The sequence below is a fragment of the Dermochelys coriacea genome, chromosome 6 (genome assembly GCF_009764565.3).
Source record: "Dermochelys coriacea isolate rDerCor1 chromosome 6, rDerCor1.pri.v4, whole genome shotgun sequence".
NCBI lineage: Eukaryota > Metazoa > Chordata > Testudines > Dermochelyidae > Dermochelys > Dermochelys coriacea.
Genome location: NC_050073.1, coordinates 41757314 through 41777851, shown reverse-complemented (window position 1 = coordinate 41777851; position 20538 = coordinate 41757314). Strand labels below are relative to the sequence as shown.

The following is a 20538-nucleotide window of genomic DNA, read 5'->3' as shown; positions in this document are numbered from 1 at the left end:
TATACCCAGCTGTTACAGTCTTCAAGACTGTCAGCTCTTTGGGGCAGTGACTGTTACTTACTTTGTACAGTAGCTAGTGCATAGGGTCCCCCACCAGGTTGAGATCACTATATACCAATTTAATACAAATAATAAATAATAATAAAATTAACCACTGTGTTACTTCAATTTTACACCAATATAACTCCAGTGATTTCAGTGGACTTCGGAGTATGCAGTATATCATGGCTGCATGCTCATGCAGAACCTCTTCTCTTGAATATAAAGATTAGGGTGGTCCTTGGCACGTCTCTATGTGTGCAAGTTAAGCAGGTATCCAGAGCATTTTCATCTTCTTGTGCAGCCACATAGTAATGGAAACATCTGGCCCTGAGGGTATAGAAGATGTAAACAGTACACTACAGTGAAAACAAGTGCCTAGTACTTGTTACAGCTGAAATGCACAATTAGATCGGTTTTCAGGAATTTCAGAGTTTGCTATTTTGCCACTCCACCCTTGGGAGGCTTCTTCAGCATCTTGTTTCCTCTTTATTTAAAATACCTCCTAAATGTCTAGCAGTTTAAAAATACCATAGGTTCTCCCTATGTCCAATACCACAATTAAGAATATTCCTTTTTGGAACTGTCATTGATAAGATTATCAATGTAGATGTGTATCATTTTGCAATATGATCAGCTGATGATACCTGTGACATATAATATGTACGGAATGATATTCATTATAGCTCACATTGGAAAGAACTCCTAGCACTGCTAGCTATTCAAATACTTGTTGATGTTGAAAAGAGTTGCCAGCACCACCACATTAAAATACCATTTAAGTAATGTGCCACTAGACCCTTGTTTGTGGGTTTTTGCTAAAAACAGACCTTTTCCAAAGCTGATGCCTTTTATACCAAAGGGAAGCTTTATAATCCTTTGAAAGAGAGAGACAAAGGGTCAAATCCAAGGTCTCTGCTAAAATCCCCATTTATTGTAATGGGAACTTTTCCTGAATAAAGATTGACTAAAAACTGAGTAAGGATTTTAAGATTTGACCTGTACTGTGTAGGAGATCGAAGACATTGCACAATGATAGACTTTTTCTTTCTGACATATTGTTCTGGATTGCATCAATTTAACATGTTGGAGCTGCCCTTGGCATTCTTTCTAAAATGACAAATGAGATTTTGTTAGCACTGGGAATAAGGCCTCTGTCTCTCTCTGGTATGTTGATTCTTTGTTACACTTATTATTATTCTTGTAAGTTTTGTTTCTTCTATGTGAGTAACACTTTGTTCTTTGGAACAATTCAGGAGGCTTGTTTGTTGCAAATTTTAAAAATAAAGCACTTTTTGTAAATGAAAGTGTCAGTGCAGCAGATAACACTGGCTACATCCTTTAAAAGGGAGGCACAGCTCCTACTCCAGCATGTTCACCCTCAAGGCCTCTTCCTGAGTCATCAGGGATGCCTCCTGCTGCTGCTGCTAATGGAGTTACTCTGGATTTACACTGATGTGAGAGCAAAATTTACCCCTGCATTCACTGTAGAGAGCGAATATATTTAAGGTTAATTTGGGCTTGGTTTTTAGAGATGGGACATGCAGTACAGTACTAATATTGCATTATAAAATAGTGGAACCAATGTAAATGTCTGTAGCAGCATCTTATTCCTAGCAGCTGAGGAAAACGGGTATCTCTAGCTAAGAGAGGTTTTGCATCAACTATCAGAGTACCAGCCGTGTTAGTCTGTATTCGCAAAAAGAAAAGAAGTACTTGTGGCGTCTTAGAGGCTAACAAATTTATTTGAGCATAGGCTTTCGTGAGCTACAGCTCACTTCATTGGATGCTCAAATAAATTTGTTAGTCTCTAAGGTGCCACAAGTATTCCTTTTCTTTTTGCATCAGCTATGTTATCATGAATTCACATGAGGAACATAAGAGGTGATTTCCGTTCCTTCCTTACACTTTGTTTATATTTCTGCTGATTTAGAAACATAACATTTTCTTGTAGCTTATTTACGTACAATATTAATGTATTATCTGATAGCAATTCAGTTCTTTTGATACAAGGGCCCTTTATATGAGGCTTTATTATTTTTAACTGCTGTGTTAACTGGACATCTCTGCAATCCCTAGAAAGAGGGAGAGAGAAAACCTGATTAGCAATAAATTATTATTTATCAATTATAGATTATTTATAAGTGTCAGTTCAGATGTGCTAGCTTCTTAATCATATCTTTAAGGGAGGCTGTGCTACTTGCTCTGTCTCTTTTGTGTATGTATTTGTTTTTATTCGAAAATTGGGCCAGCTTTTCAAGAATATGATGATTGCTAATAAGGGGATGTGCAGGAGCTTTTAGGGCTGAACAGTATGATTTATAAAAAATTTACTTTAGGAGAGTAGATCCAGTACCTCAGTTTCTGTGTGTGCATGTGAAATTGAGTTTGGGGACACGTGCTTAATTTAAAGGGCTAAATTCATCCATAGCTTTATTGATTTCAGTGAAGCTGTACCAAGGTAAGCTTGGCTCTATGCCCAGCAAGACAAACATAATAAATCATGTTGACATCACTAAGAACTCAATGTTTTTTAAATCTACTAAGAAATAGATTGTGTATTTAGGCACAGCTCTGAATGTGTGTAAATCATCAGTTAGAAGTAATCCAAGGAGGTATTGTGTCTCCGAGACATGCTTCAGAGGTACAATTCACTCTTTGCTTCTCCCTTGCAGAGATTCAGATAGTAATTTATTGCTTATGCAAGCAGCAAGTTGCAACACTCCCCACATTAACTTAAGTGTGCTGGTCAGCATGCTGAATGGAGTCAGAGATCCACCTCTCCCAGCCCACCTGCTCTAGAGGTCCGGGGTGAACTACCTGCTATGCACCTGGACCCAAAGTCCAGGTAGCCTGTGAAAGGGGGCCCAGGGTGTTCTTTTGCAGGCAGATACTCCAAGTCACAGTCTAACCCTTTGTATGTTTAAAGATATTTATAATAAAAGGATGCTACATTTGATTGACCCTCTTGAAAGGAAGGTACATATTGGGGCTCTATCTGGTTGTCAGTGTTCTTTTGATTTTTGGCCATTTCATTGTATCTTTATATTAGCCAGTAATGTTTTTTTTTTTCTCTCTCTCTCAGTACTCAGAATTGTGGAGTTAACATTTATTGAATGATCTCTGTGCATCTGGGTTTCCTATAAACATTTATATTAATGTTTTTCTAGTAACCTTAAACCTGAGCAATGTTTGTTGGGCATGCCTCTCTTTTTGAGTGACAATGCTGAATCAGACGCCTGGGTCAAAGATAGAAATGAGTCAGACCATGACTCACTGGTAAGTTTGGCACAGATTCCACTGTGATCCTTACTGCACAGAAGCAAACTATTGATAAATAATTTATTGACACGGTAAGATATCATGATGTGAATTTTAATTTACTTTTTGATTCAGAACAGGCCATGAAACTAGAACGATGAGTAGGATTTGGTAAGGTTGTTACCTTAGAGACCTTCTAGGATAACATTCTATCTCACTAGTTGAGCATGATGATAGCTAGGGAGTGTTGTACAAAGCAATTATTTCATCCTAGGTACATTACGTTTCCCTTTCCTCTAAAACATCAAGTACTGTTTGTGATATTGCACTCCATGTGTTTTATGGAAATATGCTTAAGAGTGTGAATATATTGTAACTGGAATATGCTTTATACAAAAGGTGTCTTGTAAGGTATCATTACAAAGCTTATAATCTACTGAGTGTGTTCATCCTATTTGTATGTATGTATGATTTTTGTATCTGAAGCTAGAAATATGAAGTATAACTCTGAAGTCCTATTGTAATTATGCAAAGCGTGGGCCATTAATGGTGGTTTGGAAGCTTGATGTCTCCCATTGACTAGGACAATTGGTTGTAAATAGCTCTGTTTACTTGTAAGCCTTCCTTCCAGCCAGTGAGTAATGAAATCTTAAAGGACATGTGAACATGTCACATGATACTGGAATCCATCTTAAGCCTGGTGCTTTTCCATTTAGAAGGAAGGGTGGGAACCCAGAGAGAGACAAAGGATTCCCGCCTTGTGCCAAAAATATAAAAGGGGGTAGAACAGAACAAAGGAGGCTGCCGGTCATGAGAAATCCCCAAGTTACTACCTGAACTGGAACTAACAAGGACTGTACCAGGGGAAAGGATTGGGCCCAGACTAGGAAGGAGTCTAGTTTGTGAAAGAAGCTAATTGGAACATCTCTGAGGGTGAGATTTCATCTGTAATCAGTTTCTTAATGTATTAGGCTTAGACTTGCGTGTTTTGTTTTATTTTGCTTAGTAACTTACTTTGTTCTGTCTGTTATTACTTGAAACCACTTAAATCCTACTTTTTATACTTAATAAAATCACTTTTGTTTATTAGTAAACCCAGACTAAGTGATTAATACCTGGGGGATCAAACAGCTGTGCATATCTCTCTATCAGTGTTACAGAGGGCGGACAATTTATGAGTTTACCATGTATAAGCTTTATCCAGAGTAAAATGGATTTATTTGGGGCTTGGATCCCATTGGGAACTGGGTGTCTGGGTGCTGGAGATAGGTGACATGCTGAGCAGTTTTTGGTTAAAGTCTTTGGGGGCATGGACCAGACCTGGGTCTGTGTTGCAGGAGGCTTGCATGTCTGGCTCAACAAGACAGGGTTCCGGAGTCCCAAGCTGGCAGTGAAAACGGGCTCAGAGGTAATCTCAGCACGTCAGGTGACAGTCTCAAGGGGGTCCTGTGACCGAACCTGTCACACTGAGTATGACCAGAGACAAGATATTGCAGTAGATCATCCAGTGGATAGCATGTGGGGTGACAGATATTGTGTGCACGTTCTTCTGTGTTTTGCCTCAAACCCAAAACTTTCACAAAGCAATATGGCAGCTAGACTAACGTTTTATCCAGCAGTTTTTTGCTCATTCGAAGGGACAATTAACTAACTGTTAAAATTAACAGGTATAAAAGGCAGCCTACCTTGACAGCAGTCCCAAGGCTTACCTGTATTATTATTTCCATATGTTATTTCTGCTAAAGGGTGATGTGGTCTGAGCACAGGACTGGGAATCAGGAGCTCTTGCATCTTAATCCTGGTTTTGAGTATCTCTTTCTTAGTAGGCATAGGGCAGTCATTTACCTCTCTACACAGTTTACTCATCTGTAAATTGAAATGGAAAGTACCTGTAATTCTATGGGTGTGCATACATACAGATAACGAAATATGCCCTGGGATTTGGTTGGCAATACATTTCTACTATTACCTTCTGCAAGCAATGGCTGCTTGTACAACCAAAGTGCCAGCTTTGGCCATGGGAGGGCGGGAGGAGGTACAGTAATTAAGGAGTAAAATTTTCTAGTGTCTATGTCCCGTTTTCATCAGTCTCATTGACTTACAATGGGATGTAGGGTCCTGAATCGCTCAGGTGTTTTTGAAAAATTGCAGTGGGAAGTAATTTCTTTCAGAAACCCCATGTTGCTGACTATGGAGCAGCAATAACATTTACTCATATTTAAATGTGGAAAAGTGTCCTTATCTTTCTAGAGTGTATTTCTATAGATGTAGTTTATCCTGTGATTATTTCCCAACTGCTTGAGCCATTGCAGAGGCTGACAGCAATTTATTTGCTTGAATTCTGCATTGTAAGGTGAATCAGTCTATTTATTTTCCAATAGATGTGTTCATTGCATACTCCTTTGAATCTGCAGTCATTTTAGATCTCTGTTTACCTTTATTAGACAATCTAATGTTGAACAGCAAAACAGGGCCTCTGCTGTTGTTGTACTCTGTATGTGTGGGAAAATGCATTCTCTTTTGTCATCTTTGGCAAGCGGAAGTAATGTTTACTGCAGATGTAACTGTCCTTTTCTTGCCGTTGTGGCTGTCATGCTGTTTTAGGCTGCTGAATAAGATACTTGTGTAAGAGGATGGAGATTTTTCTTTTAGGAGGTAGTCTTATAAAAACCATGCTGTTTGCTCAGTTGTTAACCCTTTATCTCTAATGGCTTGTTCTGGTTGTGGCAGCTTTGTCTGCTGCAACAGGAGAGGTCTATACTAACTGTATCAAGATATAAAATGGATGTGACTTTCAGGCTTTTGGTTCTTATTGTAATGTTTTTTCCCTTAAAGATAATATCACAGTTCTCACCAAGTTCAAGCCATCAAGGTCAGAAGGTATTGTACTAACCAGCAATATGCCTTGTTCTCTTTTGTGTGTGTCATCTTTCAGTTTCTCTCTTTTCTTGACATTTGGAATTTAGATCAGTTGTGTCATAGATATTTCATAAAACCAGATCATAGCTCAGTGAGATTGATGGAACCATGTTAAATTTATAACATGTATCTCATACATTCTATTGTAAATTCTTGATTGGAAATAGAGATTGTCCTTATTAATACTATTAAGGAGAGACACTTTTGTTTAAATGCAAATGCTGCCAAAAACAGATAGAGCTCTTTTCACTCCCAGCATATGTAATCAGCTACATTACTGATAGATCAGTTCAGTATTAAAACTCCGAGATATAGTTTCCCTTGAATTTAGCGTTAAACTTTCCAACTCTACATTCATGATAATACAACATGATTAAAAATTGTAAGGTTTTCATCCCAGACTGTCATTGTCTAAAGTTCCAGCTTTCTCTTTAGGTATTTTTTGACATGAACAGCTATGTTTTTCAAATAAATGGGACAAATATAAGAAAACTAATTACTTGTTATCAACAACTATCAAGCAGTCAAATGTTCTTTTTTGTGACATGCCTCTCATGTTAAATGCAGGTCTGTTTTCTGTTGTGTGTTGAATATTTGTGCTGGGCTGAAGATGTACTGAATTAAAAGGTCAGTGCTGAAGCCTTTTTCCTTGTCTGTACTTCTGAAAATCCAGTGTTATTGTTTTGAAACAAATATTCACCATGGGGATTATGAATCTCTATTTTGAGAAGAGCACAGTTTTGTCTGGTCCTCAAAGTGGTACCTAAAGGATAGTGGGATATGAAAGGAAGAAAATAATCCTATTACTCCTGAGCTGAATTTTCAAGGATGCATTAACACTGGCATGTAAATTTGCACCCAAAAAACGTACATGTGCAGCTCTCCAAATTTGTATGTGCAAATTGTGCAAATATCTAACTACAAATTTAACTATGCTGGCATAACTGCATCGTATAGACAGAGCTTGCACCAACACTGTGGGAACACCACCTCCCTGAATGACAGTGACTCGGTCAGTGGAAGCATTCTTCCATTGATATAGCTGCATCTACACTGCGTGTAGGTTGGCATATGGATTTTTCACACCCTTGCCTGACATAGCTATATTGACCTAAATGTTAAGTGTAGACCAAGTCTCAGATAACGTTTTATGGGGAAGCTTCTGGATATGATAGTAAATTAATGTGCCCGTTGTTTAGTATCTCCTCATCTTAGATGGTGAAAATATAAAGAATGTATTTTAGAAACAAGCTTAAATGGACACATATTACTTTAAGAGCATTAAGTTTGCTCCTAAAGATAAAATAAAGAATTTATTTTTACCCTGAATTGCTTGTCATAACTTTTGGAGAAAACCAGATGAGTGCCAGATGAGATTTTGGCATCAGCTATGGTTACGTTTGCAGGCACGAGAAGTGTAGTAGATTTGTTACTTAGTTTATACTAGTGAGGAAAAAAATACACAAATAAACCAACACTGAGATTTGGAACAGTTTGTGGAAAGGAAAAAGGCTGATAATGCAGCACTTGATGTGAATTGTCATTCCGTCTTGTCAAGCAACTCAGTGAAATATATGTTTGTCTGTGGTGTTTCTTCAAGCGCTTCTGGTAAACTGCATACGCTTGATTTTAGATGTGCTAAGCCCTCACAGCTAAATTCAAATGAATGGGAGCTACAAGTGCTCAGCACCTCTGAAAATCAGACCCTGTGCACATCTATGTTCTTGGCAATGGAGGGAAATAATGATGATTTTCCCTCTCTATAAATACCCCAATGTGTGGATCAAATAATTCTCTTATTTCTGTTGTTTCTTTTAAAGGCATATTTTTCCATGGACAGCCAAAAACAAACTGTCTTGTTAACCTTGTGCATGAATGCCTCTTTGTAAAAGTGAAATGCTGAATTGACACTTCAACCCTATAGTGAATACTTGTTTCGCTATATAATTATACAGTTTCATAGTAGCAGAATGTGGAACACACACAATTTTTCTATGTTTAAGTTTTTTTCCTAATACAAGGAAATTCTATAAAATGTATTTTATTTTTTTTTAGAATAAACCTGAATATAATAAAATTTGACATTTAAACCTTTAAACATTAATAAAAGAAAAAACTCAAACAGGGACAGAATCCACAGCCTCCTCATTAGAGTTAGGGCCAATATAAACCCTAGCTCCATGGTGATATTTATTAACTCTGCCCTTACAGAGCATCTAGCAAGGAGAGGCATTCAGTCATTATGGTATTACAGTTCAAGCACAGGTGTGGGTGCGATAGATGACAGTGATATCAACACCAAGCAGTAGAATTGTGGGCTGAGTATATATGTGTTGGTAATGCTAGCGATCAGTGCTGCTGTCAAAGTAACACCATGAAGTCCCTTTTATTTTTTTTTTAAACGACAAAGAGTATGGTAATCTGAGCTGTAGTTACCTGTCCTGAGTCTGCCGCCATATCTCCATTACACAGACATCTGTGATTCATAAAGACCTCTTGTGAAGTTTCAGAGCTGTACTCCATTGTTTCCCCAACAATGACAGGCCAATTTCAATTTCTAGCCAACATCCTCAGGGAAAATTGAATTTTCAGAACTCGGGCAGCAGGGTTCCCAATATGTGACCTTTATAGATATGATCCTATCAGACATTCTGTTCAAGAATGGATTTTATCTTCTGAGATTTCTGACATTCATTTATCAGAGTTAAATTTATTTCTGTGACTGCAAGGTTACAATGAGCTAGTGGAACTTCGAGTATTTTGTCTCGGAGGCTACAGGAATCATTTGTGAGGGAAGTTTCTGGTTGTTGTTGAGAAGTACAACTATTTCCCAGCTTTGGCTTTTGATTTTTTTTAATGTAAAATTAGTATTTCTAGCTTGATGCATTGAATTTTTGCTTCATTTATACTTTCAAATATAAAAAGGGTTTAAATAGTAAATATATATTTTGATGTGATTTTTTTTTTCCCTGCGCTCTTTAGGGGAAGATAGCAATGGACCTCTGTGTGAAACTATTTCAAACACTGAATCAGAACTTCCAAGCAATTCTGAGGTAAGATACAGGATATGTGCCATTCACTTTTCAAGTTTGTGTACATCAGTTGTAGACAGTAAAGGGAGCACCGCTTTGGGAGATGGAATTAATCTTGATTAATAGTCTGCCTTTAGATGTATTGACATTAGTTTGTCTATCCTGATATAAATACTAATAATATTATCTATTCAACACTTTCTTCCTTCACTGGTTTTGAGATGAGCAAATCCTACCTTAATATTATCCCTGTATGTATCATGATTATGTATTGAATCTTGCAAAAGAGTGTTACAATATATCAACATTAAAAATATGGCAAGCAATTTGGACTGAAAGTATTTCCAATACCAATCTGAAATGAGAACTACAGTGCAGTATCTTGGCAATTGGGAAAACACAAATGCTTCTGTATAAGCACAACACAGGATAACAAAGCACATTGCTTTATGTTACTAAACCTTATGATATCGGCCTGTTAAAGAGACAAAGGCGTATTTGCATTCCTCTGCTCTAGGAATTATTTGAGAGGCAGATGTTGAACTTTGTTATGAAAAGGATAAAGGAAATTGTCTAATTTGGACATGTGAGCCCAGCTGTTTAGTATAATGGTGTACAGTTCCATATAATGAAATAACAAAAGGTATAATTGGTTAAACAAAGCTCACAGTTTTTCATTTTTAAGTATATACAGTACATTGTTTACTTGAAGACGAGGAAGGGCATGTTCGCTATTTTTTAATTCAGGTTTAAAAAAAAATCTAAAAAGACAATATTGAAGATGACATTCATTTTTTGTAATGGTTTAATGATTTTTAGGGGATGCTTGGGACATCTAATCCCCCAAGAGTTTCAGGTGTCACAGCAATAGAAATGTGTGCCCTAGGAATGTATTCACTCTCTTGCTATGAGCCACTAAGCTGAAACCATATCCTTCAAACTTCGGGCTTTGGTAGGTCTTTTGCTACTATTGCTGAACCACTTAGTTGGTGAAACTTCTCTGTTCCTATCACTAAAAGGCTTACACAGAATTGCTTCCATTTTCTTTGCACTGGTCCCTCAAAAATTGTTATGTAGGAAAATATTAATGGTCCCACTTAAAGGCACAATGCAAAAGGGTTTAGAGAAAGGAATTAAATCATAACATTAAAGGAGAAATGAGAAGACAGCATACTCCTTACATTAGACCTATCAGCTTTGATTTGGTTTAGTTTACAAGCATCTCAAAACATCAGGGTTTAGCTGATTGCCATATTTGGGGTCGGGAAGGATTTTCCTCCAGGGCAGATTGGAGAGGCCCTGGAGGTTTTTCGCCTTCCTCTGTAGTATGGGGCATGGTTGACTTGAGGGAGGCTTCTCTGCTCCTTGAAGTCTTTAAACCATGATTTAAGGACTTCAATAGCTCAGACATAGGTGAGGTTTTTCATAGAAGTGAGTGGGTGAGATTCTGCGGCCTGTGCTGTGCAGGAGGTTGGACTAGATGATCAGAATGGTCCCTTCTGACCTTAGTATCTATGAATCTATGAATCACTTCCCTTGGGCTGTCTGTTTTGTTTGGAAGGGAACAGAGGTACACATTTCAGGGACAGCATGACCAACCATGATCGCTGTGGAAGAGTAACCTATGGGTTTGTTTTTGGTCAGTCATCAAGATGAGCTATTAGGATTTTAGGTTTTCTTATGGAAAGATAATCTTGTTTGTTTTGGTTTGGTTTGGTTTTTTGGAGGGGATTGCATTCATATGGAGTGATTTTTCCCCCTGTAATTTAGACCAGTACTTTTATTAAAGGATGATTTAATTAAAAACACAAAACAAAAATATAAACAACTCAAAAAAAATCCACTCAGAAGCTCATCTGGCAACAAAAATCTACAATATTTATTTTTTCTTTCTTACCCACTTTGTTCTTATTTTTCCAGTCTCCCTGCATTTGTGACCTATTTTGGCATTTCTTCCCCTCTCATTTCACTGGGTGGTGGGAGTCTTGCCTAATTTGCTTCTTTTCTCAGTGTCTCCCAAGCAGGATGCAAGCCTAGTAACATTTGAGTGGAACTTTCTAATTCACGGTGTTTATGTGGGTTTGATATTGTGCAAAACATGTCCTTTCTTCAATTCAGACCAGTAGCTTTCAAATGACAGGCACTAAATTTCATGAATCTCTCAGGATGCCTTCAGTGCAATGGGAGAAGAAGATCTTAGCAGTTGCCAGAAAACAGCTGATTGAGGAGGAAAGGGATTCTTGTAAATAGCTGCAGCAGGGAGGACAGTGTTTCAAATTGCTTTCTATGGTTCTGTCATCTGAGACTGGATGCAATCATAACATGGATTAGAATATAACCCTGCCTACCAGTCATGTCCAACGTTAATCTTTGTAAACAGACTGCTTGGCAGATGCTCAGGGGATTTTACCTCGATTATCCTTAACTCTCCAAGATACACATAAATAACTCTGAAGCACTCAAGTGACAAACAGGGCTGATTTAAGTTATAATGAGCCTGATTTTCTGATGCATTTTATCTTATCTCATCACTTAGATGAGTGCAAAGATGGTGGAAAGTGAATATAAAATGCTACCATTCCAATTTGGTAGCATTTTACATCACTTTTCACACCTTCAATTGATGACGCAAATTGTGAGGCAGCAGAAAATCACTGACTTTATGCTTTCCAATTCTTTCACTTCAGAAGTAGAGGAGAAAAGGGCACAAAAGAAAAACAGTCAGAATTTTTCGGGTTAGAAGGGAAGTTTAAAGGGAATTTTTAAATTAATGCCCAATTCAGGTATTGTTGCACAGGGCAAATCAAATCAACCACAGTTCTTTGACCTCTGTGATAGCTGAACAATACGTATATTGGGTAGTTTACAGATAGAGCTTTAGTCTAATCTTTGTCTGTCTGCTACTGTAGATTCAATTAAGGGATTAATGTTACTTGAACATAACATTTTTTGGTTTGTTGGGTTTTTTTTTAAGTTCTTCACCACCGTGGAGGGCAATAGCATTAGTCACATAAATCAGGTGGTGAACCTGTTAGAGCTGTGTGAAAATTCTGAGACTTTTTTTTTGCAAATTTATGGTCCAAAATGTTAATCATTTTGGGTGCTTTTGTGTCTAAGAAATTTTGACTTTTGTGAAGTTTTTGTGAAATTAAAATTTCCGTCATGAAAGGCTCTCAGCACCATCATCTCTTACTAAACCAGATGATCAGCTAGTTTAAACTGCTGTAGTTCCATTGTAGATAATGATGCTACACAATTTACACCAGTTGAGCGTCTGGCCCACTGACTTCAATGAGAGCTGCAGGTGCTCAGCACCTTTCGATATGTGTCCCAAAATGAGTTGAATTTTATCTGAAAGAAATAGCAAATGCCCATTACTTTCACGTTTTCCCATTTTAGACAGACCTATTTTCAAGTAGAAAAAACGCAAAATACCACTTTTTGTAAGTGTGAAATCAGATCAGTTTCAAAACCTGGAAGCAAAATTTTAAAAATTGTAATTTTTTTCCCCACAATTCTACCACATGTATCAGAGAAACACTGCTAGAGGAATACTGTGTATATATTGAATTCAGAAAACATATAAGGTCAGATTTCTAAAGCACTCAGCATTGGAGTAATTCTGCTTCCACTGAAGTCAATGGAAATTTTATCTTTAACTTCAATGTGAGCCAGTTCTGATTAGTTTTGAAAACCCCATTCATATTTCTTCCTGTTATTTTTTGTATAGTGACAGAGCCAAGGTAACGTGCACAGACATGTGACAAGATCTATGCCAAAGATCTTGCACATTAAGTATATGAGGAGAAGGTATTTCAGCTCTCTGACCAGTTTGACACTTTTGAACTCCAGTAATGTCAGTGAAATTATTCATGGTTTACATCAGTGTACCATGAGAGCAGACTCAGGTCCCCAGCTTGATGAGAAAGTCTTTTTTAAATTATGCGTGTGTGTTTCTAAGGACCCGGGAGTCTCTCGGAATCGGGCCCTATCTCCCGGAGGCTACTCAAGCCAAACCAAGAGATTTTAGGTACTGGAAGTCCAGCGATGCAGTGGGGCTAAGGCAGGTTCCCTGCCTGTCCTGGCCCCATGCCACTCCTGGAAGCAGCAGTCACATTCCTGTGGCCCCTAAAGGAGGCGGGGGTGCCACGAGCTGCCCCTGCCACCAGTGCCCATTGGCCGCAGTTCCAGGTGCTGGCAGTGCGCACCATGCAGAGCCACATGGCCATGCCTCTGCCTAGGTGCCAGACATGCCAGCCACTTCTGGGAGCAGTGTGGAGCCAGGACAGGCAGGGAGCCTGCCTTAGCCCTGCTGCATCACCGACTGGGAGCCACCTGAGGTAAGTGCTGCCCGGCCGGAGCCCCCACCCCGAACTTCCTACCCCAGGTCAGAACCCCCTCCTGCACCCTAACTCCTTCCCAGATCCCGCACCCGTGCCCCAGCCCTGAGCCTCCTCCCACACTCCAAACCCCTTGGCTCCAGCCCGGAGCCCCCTCCAGCACCCCAATCCCCTGCCCCAGCCCTGAGCCCTCTCCAGTATTCAAACTCCCTCTCAGAACTTGCACCCCAAACCCCTGCCCGAGGCTCAGCCCGGAGCCCCCTCCCACACTCCGAACCATTTGGCGCACCCCCCAGCCCAGAGTCCACACCCATTCCCGCACCCAACCCCTTGCCACAGCCTGGTGAAAGTGATTGAGGGTGGGGGAGAGTGAGCGAGGGAGGGGGATGGAGTGAGCAGGCCGAGGCCTTGGAGAAGGGGCGGGTTCGGGCAGAGGGCGGGGCAAGGGTGTTTGGGTTTGTGTGATTAGACAGTTGGCAACTGTACTAACTACACTGAGTTGATGGCTTCATCCTACTCTGTTTCATCTTTGTTCTCTACTATTATTTTATCTCTGAGGTTTTTTTTTTTTAAAGTCAAGATTGTATTAAAACAAAGCAGCTGCAGAAGCCAAATAAAGGATGGTATGGGGCCTAAAACCCATGTTGACAGCTGATCATGGAGGAGATGAAAAACGTGTGAATGCAAATGCAGAAAAACTCAAAAGGGAGAGCAAGTGGAATTGTGCAAACTTGAAAAGGGAGGGCATTTTTTAGATGAAGAGGCTGAAATCCTTAGGGGAACAAAGAAAGGCAAGAATAAGCACTTCCATTGTTCACAAGCTTTCACAATACTTTCAATTTTTAAACACATTAAGTATGTAATCAGGGGAAACTTTTCCGCTGAAGACTGAACTACAAAGATTGAATATGCTTCTCTAGCCTTCTTCCACGGCTGCCAATAATGGGGATTGGCGTTAACAGCAGCAGGATCAGTCCTCAATGCAGAATTGAGTCAAGGTTAGCATCTCAAGGCATGGCATTTGTTTGTATTTGCTCTTTTCCCTTGTGGAATCATTTTAACCATCAAACAGATTGATCTACATAATGTTGTTTAGGTGGGACTTCGTTATAAGGATTTCTTTTTTCTTGTTTGAAGAAAATATCAAGAATTAGGTTCATTAGCAAAGTAAAGAAAGACAAATATTTGTTTCTTGACTTAAAATTTAAATGCAGACAAAACTTTTATGTTTGCTTTAAATAAATTATATCGGTATTTCTGTAGTTTTCCCCAGGTAGAATTCTAGTAAATGAAAAAGTGAAAAGTAATAATAAAAACATTGTTTCATGTCATTGTAATTTCATTTCAGTTTTCAAAATTCCGTGTTTATTCCAATTGACTGACAACAAGGTGTTTTTGTTTGTTTTTTTACTTTATTTTAATGCACATTAGGCAAGATGAGCTATGGGAAATCCATTATTGAAATACTGTAACTGCACAGTACTAACAAGCAAGGATTTTATGTGAAGTAAATAGGCTACTCCGTCCAACATCAATTCCAGTTGGCAGACAACTGCCATATTTTCACATCATGCGTCATCCTCTGCAGTTGCTGGACCACTTATATCCTACCACATCCCATTGCTTATCTCCATCTTTATTCTGTGATTTAACTTTTGAAACAGATTTGTAAAATGACAGTACAAAAGATTATCACATATTAGAAAAGCATTTTCTATAGTTGTTTTGCAAACTATTATCTTTTCCATTTTTACAGGCTTGATCCCACAAACTGTCACTTGCACAAGCAATGCTTATTCACACTGGTGGGATCAGGGCATGTGGTTAACTTTGCTCTCATTATTTATCTTGCCTTACTCACATCAGAAACCAAATCATTTCTCTCATCATACTTGTTTTCATTGTGAGGTGCATGTTGTGCTTCTAGTTTACATGGGAAAAATAACTCTAGATGAAGGACCTAAATAACCCTTTCCAAAATTAAGTAGGAAATAGTCTATTTCTATAAGATTTTCCTTTATCATGTGGTAGACTGTCATGAGTTCCAAAATATTTACTGATTGATTATCATTTTTACAATGGAAAAGCTTAGATATTGGATTGACACCTTTTTCTAACTGTGCATTTTTCTGTTCTACTAAACCATGTAAAACATCAGTGGCTATAATCCAAACAACCTGTTTCATCTGAAGAAGTAAAGATGATGAAATGATTTAGTTAATCTACAGTTTCCTTGGGCTGAAATCCAGCAATCACTCTGCACAACTTTTGACAAAAACAAACCCAAAGCTTCATTGTTTCTGCTGAAATAACTTTTAAAACGTCCTGCTGTCTTTGCATCATCACTAACATTATGTCTTTCCCATGATGCCACTGGCAGGGCCTAAGCAGCACTGAGACTACTTTACTCATCCCTGATCATCAAGTGGTAAGCAGCAAGCAATATTCATGCTTCCTTGCATGAATTTTTAGTGTCTTCTATTATTGTGTGCCAAAATATAGCCCCCTGAAAATTTTCCAGTTTTTCAAACATGTCCTCATCCTTTAAAAGCTAATCATGTTTTCTCTAGTATGTGAAAGCAAATGTGGATTTGAAGCATTTGGATAGTAGATTGGTCTATGGGCATTTGTTGTGTTTGGTTGCAATCCATAAACCAAGCAAGTTGAAAATGATTATATAACTTAATATGGACAAAATGCAAACATTAAATGAGAGAACTGGAAAGTTTTTCTTTTATGTTTGTACTCATTGTTTTGTTTGACAAAATAATCTGTATAGGGTGTGTTCTAATTCTGGTGTTATTAGTCTATGTAAGTTTGTTTCCTCCTACCGTAATGATCCGTAGTTGTCAGAGTCAGCATGATACTTTATAATGTGTTAAAGATCAAGAAATAATCACTAACATAATTTGAGGTATTTCATGTGCTTGTTTCTTATTGCAATAAGTTGGAAATAATAAGTATAGGCTGCAAATGCAACTAATTAATATTGAAAAATTCTTCAACCTGTTCCTTGTTTGCGTCACCAAATATACTACAACACCCGATATACATTCTCCCTTCATAAAGCAAATAAAATGTTTAAATATAATATATAATATAATAAATATAATTTAAATATAAATGGAGAATGACACGCTGAGATGCACTGGAATTGTATACTTACTTATACTGGGCTCTGGTGTCTTACATTAACACACATTTTCTCTTTTAGCATAGTTTTTTTCTTTGTTTGTTTTTTGTTTAAATATTTCCCTGTATCTTCCTTGTTTTTCTGTGTATTTTAACTTCAGACCAAAAAGTGCAGGAAATACTAATAAGCATATATTTTTTAAAGTGAAAACTTATTGCAACTTTGTGCTGCTTGCGTGAAGCAAACCTTGAAATTGGGACATTCATGGTTTTAACAAGGTTTATATTACACTTTCCTGGCAAACTGATAACAACCAGTTAAATTATATTGATTCCTTACAGCAAGAAAACACTACAGAACCTTATGCTAAATGAATCCCTCCTGTAATAATTCCATTGGAGTTACTGGAGAACTATACCAGAGATGAATGAATTGGCTCATTGATTTTTGGTGGAGCACATATACATTTGCATGTGCCGTGTAAGTGCAGTTACAGAATGTTTTTGTTCTTTGGGAATGACTTTCATTTTAGAGGGGTTTTTTTTAGCATAGAAGAACTTTAATCAGTATCTCTCTCTCTTTTAGTTTTAAGAAAATGTTTAGCTAATTCTGTTAAAAAGGTGTTTTTTCATGAACATCAGATTCAAAAATTAAACCTAATAAGCTCCTGGTGCAAACTGTGTTTGCTTTATGAGCCACTGGAGTTTTTACCCTTATGATTAAGGCTACGTTTTAGTCATGGGTATTTTTAGTAAAAGTTGTGGACAGGTCACCGGCAATAAGCAAAAATTCATGGCCCATGACCTGTCCATGACTTGCTAGAGCTGAGGGGTGGAGGAGGCCGAGACTGCCCCAGCAGTGGCCTGTGCGGCTGACCAAGGGGCCGCCCAAGCTGCGCTGGCGGCCCTGGGGTCAGTCGCGTTGGCAGCTGCAGAAGTCACAGAGGTCCCAGAAAGTCACGGAATCCGTGACACCTGTGATAGACTCGAATCCTTACTTATGATTAGAATGCTGATTCCTGTAATGCAGCTTTCACATCTTTCTAATTTTCATGCATTTCAGTATCCACAGGGAATATTTCTGCAGTGGATTGTTAATTTGTACAAATTAATAACTAAATTATTTATAGTGTATTAATTTCAAATTGCTATGATAATTATCTCAGAGATAAAAACCTACAAACCAGGCTAGAAGTAAGACAGGCATAACTATGCAATAAAAACAAACAAACTAAATCATCAGTTTTTAAACATCATCCTTACAAATCTGCAAAATATTCTAAAATTGAATTTATTTTAGGACAGGTGCAATAAAGATTTCAATTCTGAGGGATGTGAGATATTGGCTATTGCCTTCTCCAGCAATGGAGGCCAATGATCGTACAACTCCTAGAGCCAAATTTGAGAGTAATGTTATTGGCATAATTAGCTAGTAAACTTATAAATTATTTTCATATCCTATAGCTCTTCAATACAGTACAACTCTGATTAAGCTAATTGATAAGGCGTCCTTCCTAAAAATTTGAAAATGACTGAAGTATTTCTTGGATTACAGTTGATTTAGTGCCCAGAAGTAGCCATACACTGTGAAAACAAAATGGAACATTATAAAACTATAGATTGGAGGAGCAGAGTTTGAATCTTTTGTCCCAAGTCTGCAATGTTGGGGCTCTGTGGGATGTTAGGGAATGTGCTAAGGTTGGAAGGGAATCCAGGCTGGGAAGTACTACATTCCAAAACGTGCTCCTCCCAGGACCACACAGATTTCTGAGAGGAAAAAAATGTGGAAATGAATGCTCAAAGTAGAGTTCCCTCTTTGGCTTCTACTGTGTAGACACGTAGGTGGGGAGATGTTTAATGGCAGGATGAATTCTGAGGAATTACTATGTTGCCATTGGAAAGGGAGTGGTGCATACAGCAGCATAGACAGGTAGTCCTTCCATGTTAATGTGTTGGAATGCAGGATGTTAGGATTTTCCTGAAATCATACAGGATTCAATCATCAGTGGCTGTGACAACATCACCTGCTAAATGGTATTGAATGTGTGTGTCTTTTACCTCAGTAATGAGGAATATTTGACAGAATAAGTTAAGGTCAGAACTCTGCATGTTAGTGGGTACTTAATGTTAAGTAAACATTTACAACAGTCACTATCACTTAGTGTGAATGCCAGGTGGGAGCCAAGTCATTTTTATAAAGCACCTTCTGTTATGATTTTTCAGTGGTTGATGCCACATCCAGCAGTTTGCTTTCCCCTCTTGTATTAGTGGTGGCTGGTTTGTTTGCTTTGTATCTGAGGAATGGTGAGAGGTGGTCAGGACTTGTACATAAGCTATTTAGTTGTGTGACAGGATTTAAATGGGTAGACTGCAATTAGTGGGATGGACCCACTATTAAAGCGTTTAGTCATTTTACACTAATGCATCAAGGCAAAACAGAATGTGAAATTTGTTTACAGTTGTCCTTAGTTCGAGGGCAGGTTTTGTTTAATTCCAGACCCATATTTTAGTCCAGTTTATAACCTTTATTTTGGATCTGAAGTCCCTGGTATAGGGCTTTAGCTCATACCTAAATGAACACTGCAACATGCTGCTAGCAGGCCCATTATTTGAAGTAACCGTTAAGACATAGTCCCTTCTGCCAACTTCTGGTGGATGGTTAGATGGAAGATAAAGATTTAGGATTAAATTATGAATTTAGTTAGAGCAATGTAACTTTAATAGGCTTGCCCTGGCATAATTACATGAAAGGGAAATTTTGCCCTTAATAATAGATAAGTGATAATGCTCAATTACCTGACTGGTCCAAATTTCATAAAATCACATTGCTCTCGTATAGGTTATTGGACTGTATCATTGGAGAGTTACTGTAGGTGAAGATTGAAAATCAAAAAGTCAAATTTTTTTTTAAAGAATAGTTTCTATTCATCAATCTTATAACTGTTGGATTTATCAGGTTCTTGTAGGCAGTGGTAAACTATGAACATTCTAGGTGACATCATTTCATAAGCCTCCACCAGTCATCTGTAACACTTATGAGGCACCTTGTAATTCAGTTATAGATTCCTCCAAGAGCCATATTAATCACATGATATAATAGATGCTAAATTGTGTCAGGATATTAATGAATGTAATAGATAGTTTGTCTCACATCAAATAGATCTGCCATAATTAATAACAGAACTGTTAAGAAAGAGAAAATATGAATCTGTGCAACTGCTGCTTCAGAATATACAGCTGATGCAAGTTACTTTACAGTGGTTTTATATGTGAGCCACTAAATTTGCACATGCACATAGTGGGCAAGAGTGGTCTTGCTTTTGCTGCAAAATCTAAAAGCAGAAGGTTGGAAGGGCATAATTAATGTGCTAAATAAGAAAGTGTTCCACTAACTGTTACAGGTAATTATATTTGTGCTGACTGAGAGAGAGAGAGATTCATATGAGTATTTTCCCCATCCTAGATTAGATCCAAACAGAAATTATAAGATTTTTAGATATCTAAACTGATACTCAGAACTTTATGGACAAGAACAAATTTAATGTTGTTCAGTACCGTGTACTGTGGTCAGAATTTGGTTCACCTGTGAAACCTTGTGGATGTCACTATAATTGAAGACCAAATATAGTCGTAGGTGTATTGTAATACCTGAACACTGCTGACCTCAGTGGAAGTTTTGCCTGATTAAGGATTGCAGAATTCAATTGATTTTCTTTGTTTGTGTAGATTTTAATCAGGTTATTTGAGTCAAATACTGTTCAGTGTAGTCAGCTCCCTCATAGGGAATTAAAGGCAGAATTTAGCTCCTAGGGCCT

General features: G+C 38.0%; 1 protein-coding gene across 7 annotated transcripts in view; it reads left to right on the top strand.

The window, feature by feature from the left end:
* The window catches only part of ANO5 (anoctamin 5), a 95939-nt gene that overhangs the window by 18962 nt on the left and 56439 nt on the right, over nucleotides 1-20538 (top strand). The window contains exons 2-4 of one of the 7 annotated variants that reach the window (XM_043516679.1): nucleotides 6136-6180; nucleotides 9202-9272; nucleotides 15972-16019. In XM_043516679.1, the coding sequence (XP_043372614.1) occupies nucleotides 6136-6180; nucleotides 9202-9272; nucleotides 15972-16019 (164 nt within the window). Of the gene's footprint in view, nucleotides 1-6135; nucleotides 6181-9201; nucleotides 9273-15971; nucleotides 16020-17082; nucleotides 17205-20538 lie in introns of those variants that run through there. The other 6 variants (XM_043516681.1, XM_038406708.2, XM_043516682.1 and 3 more) reach the window with 6 other exon arrangements.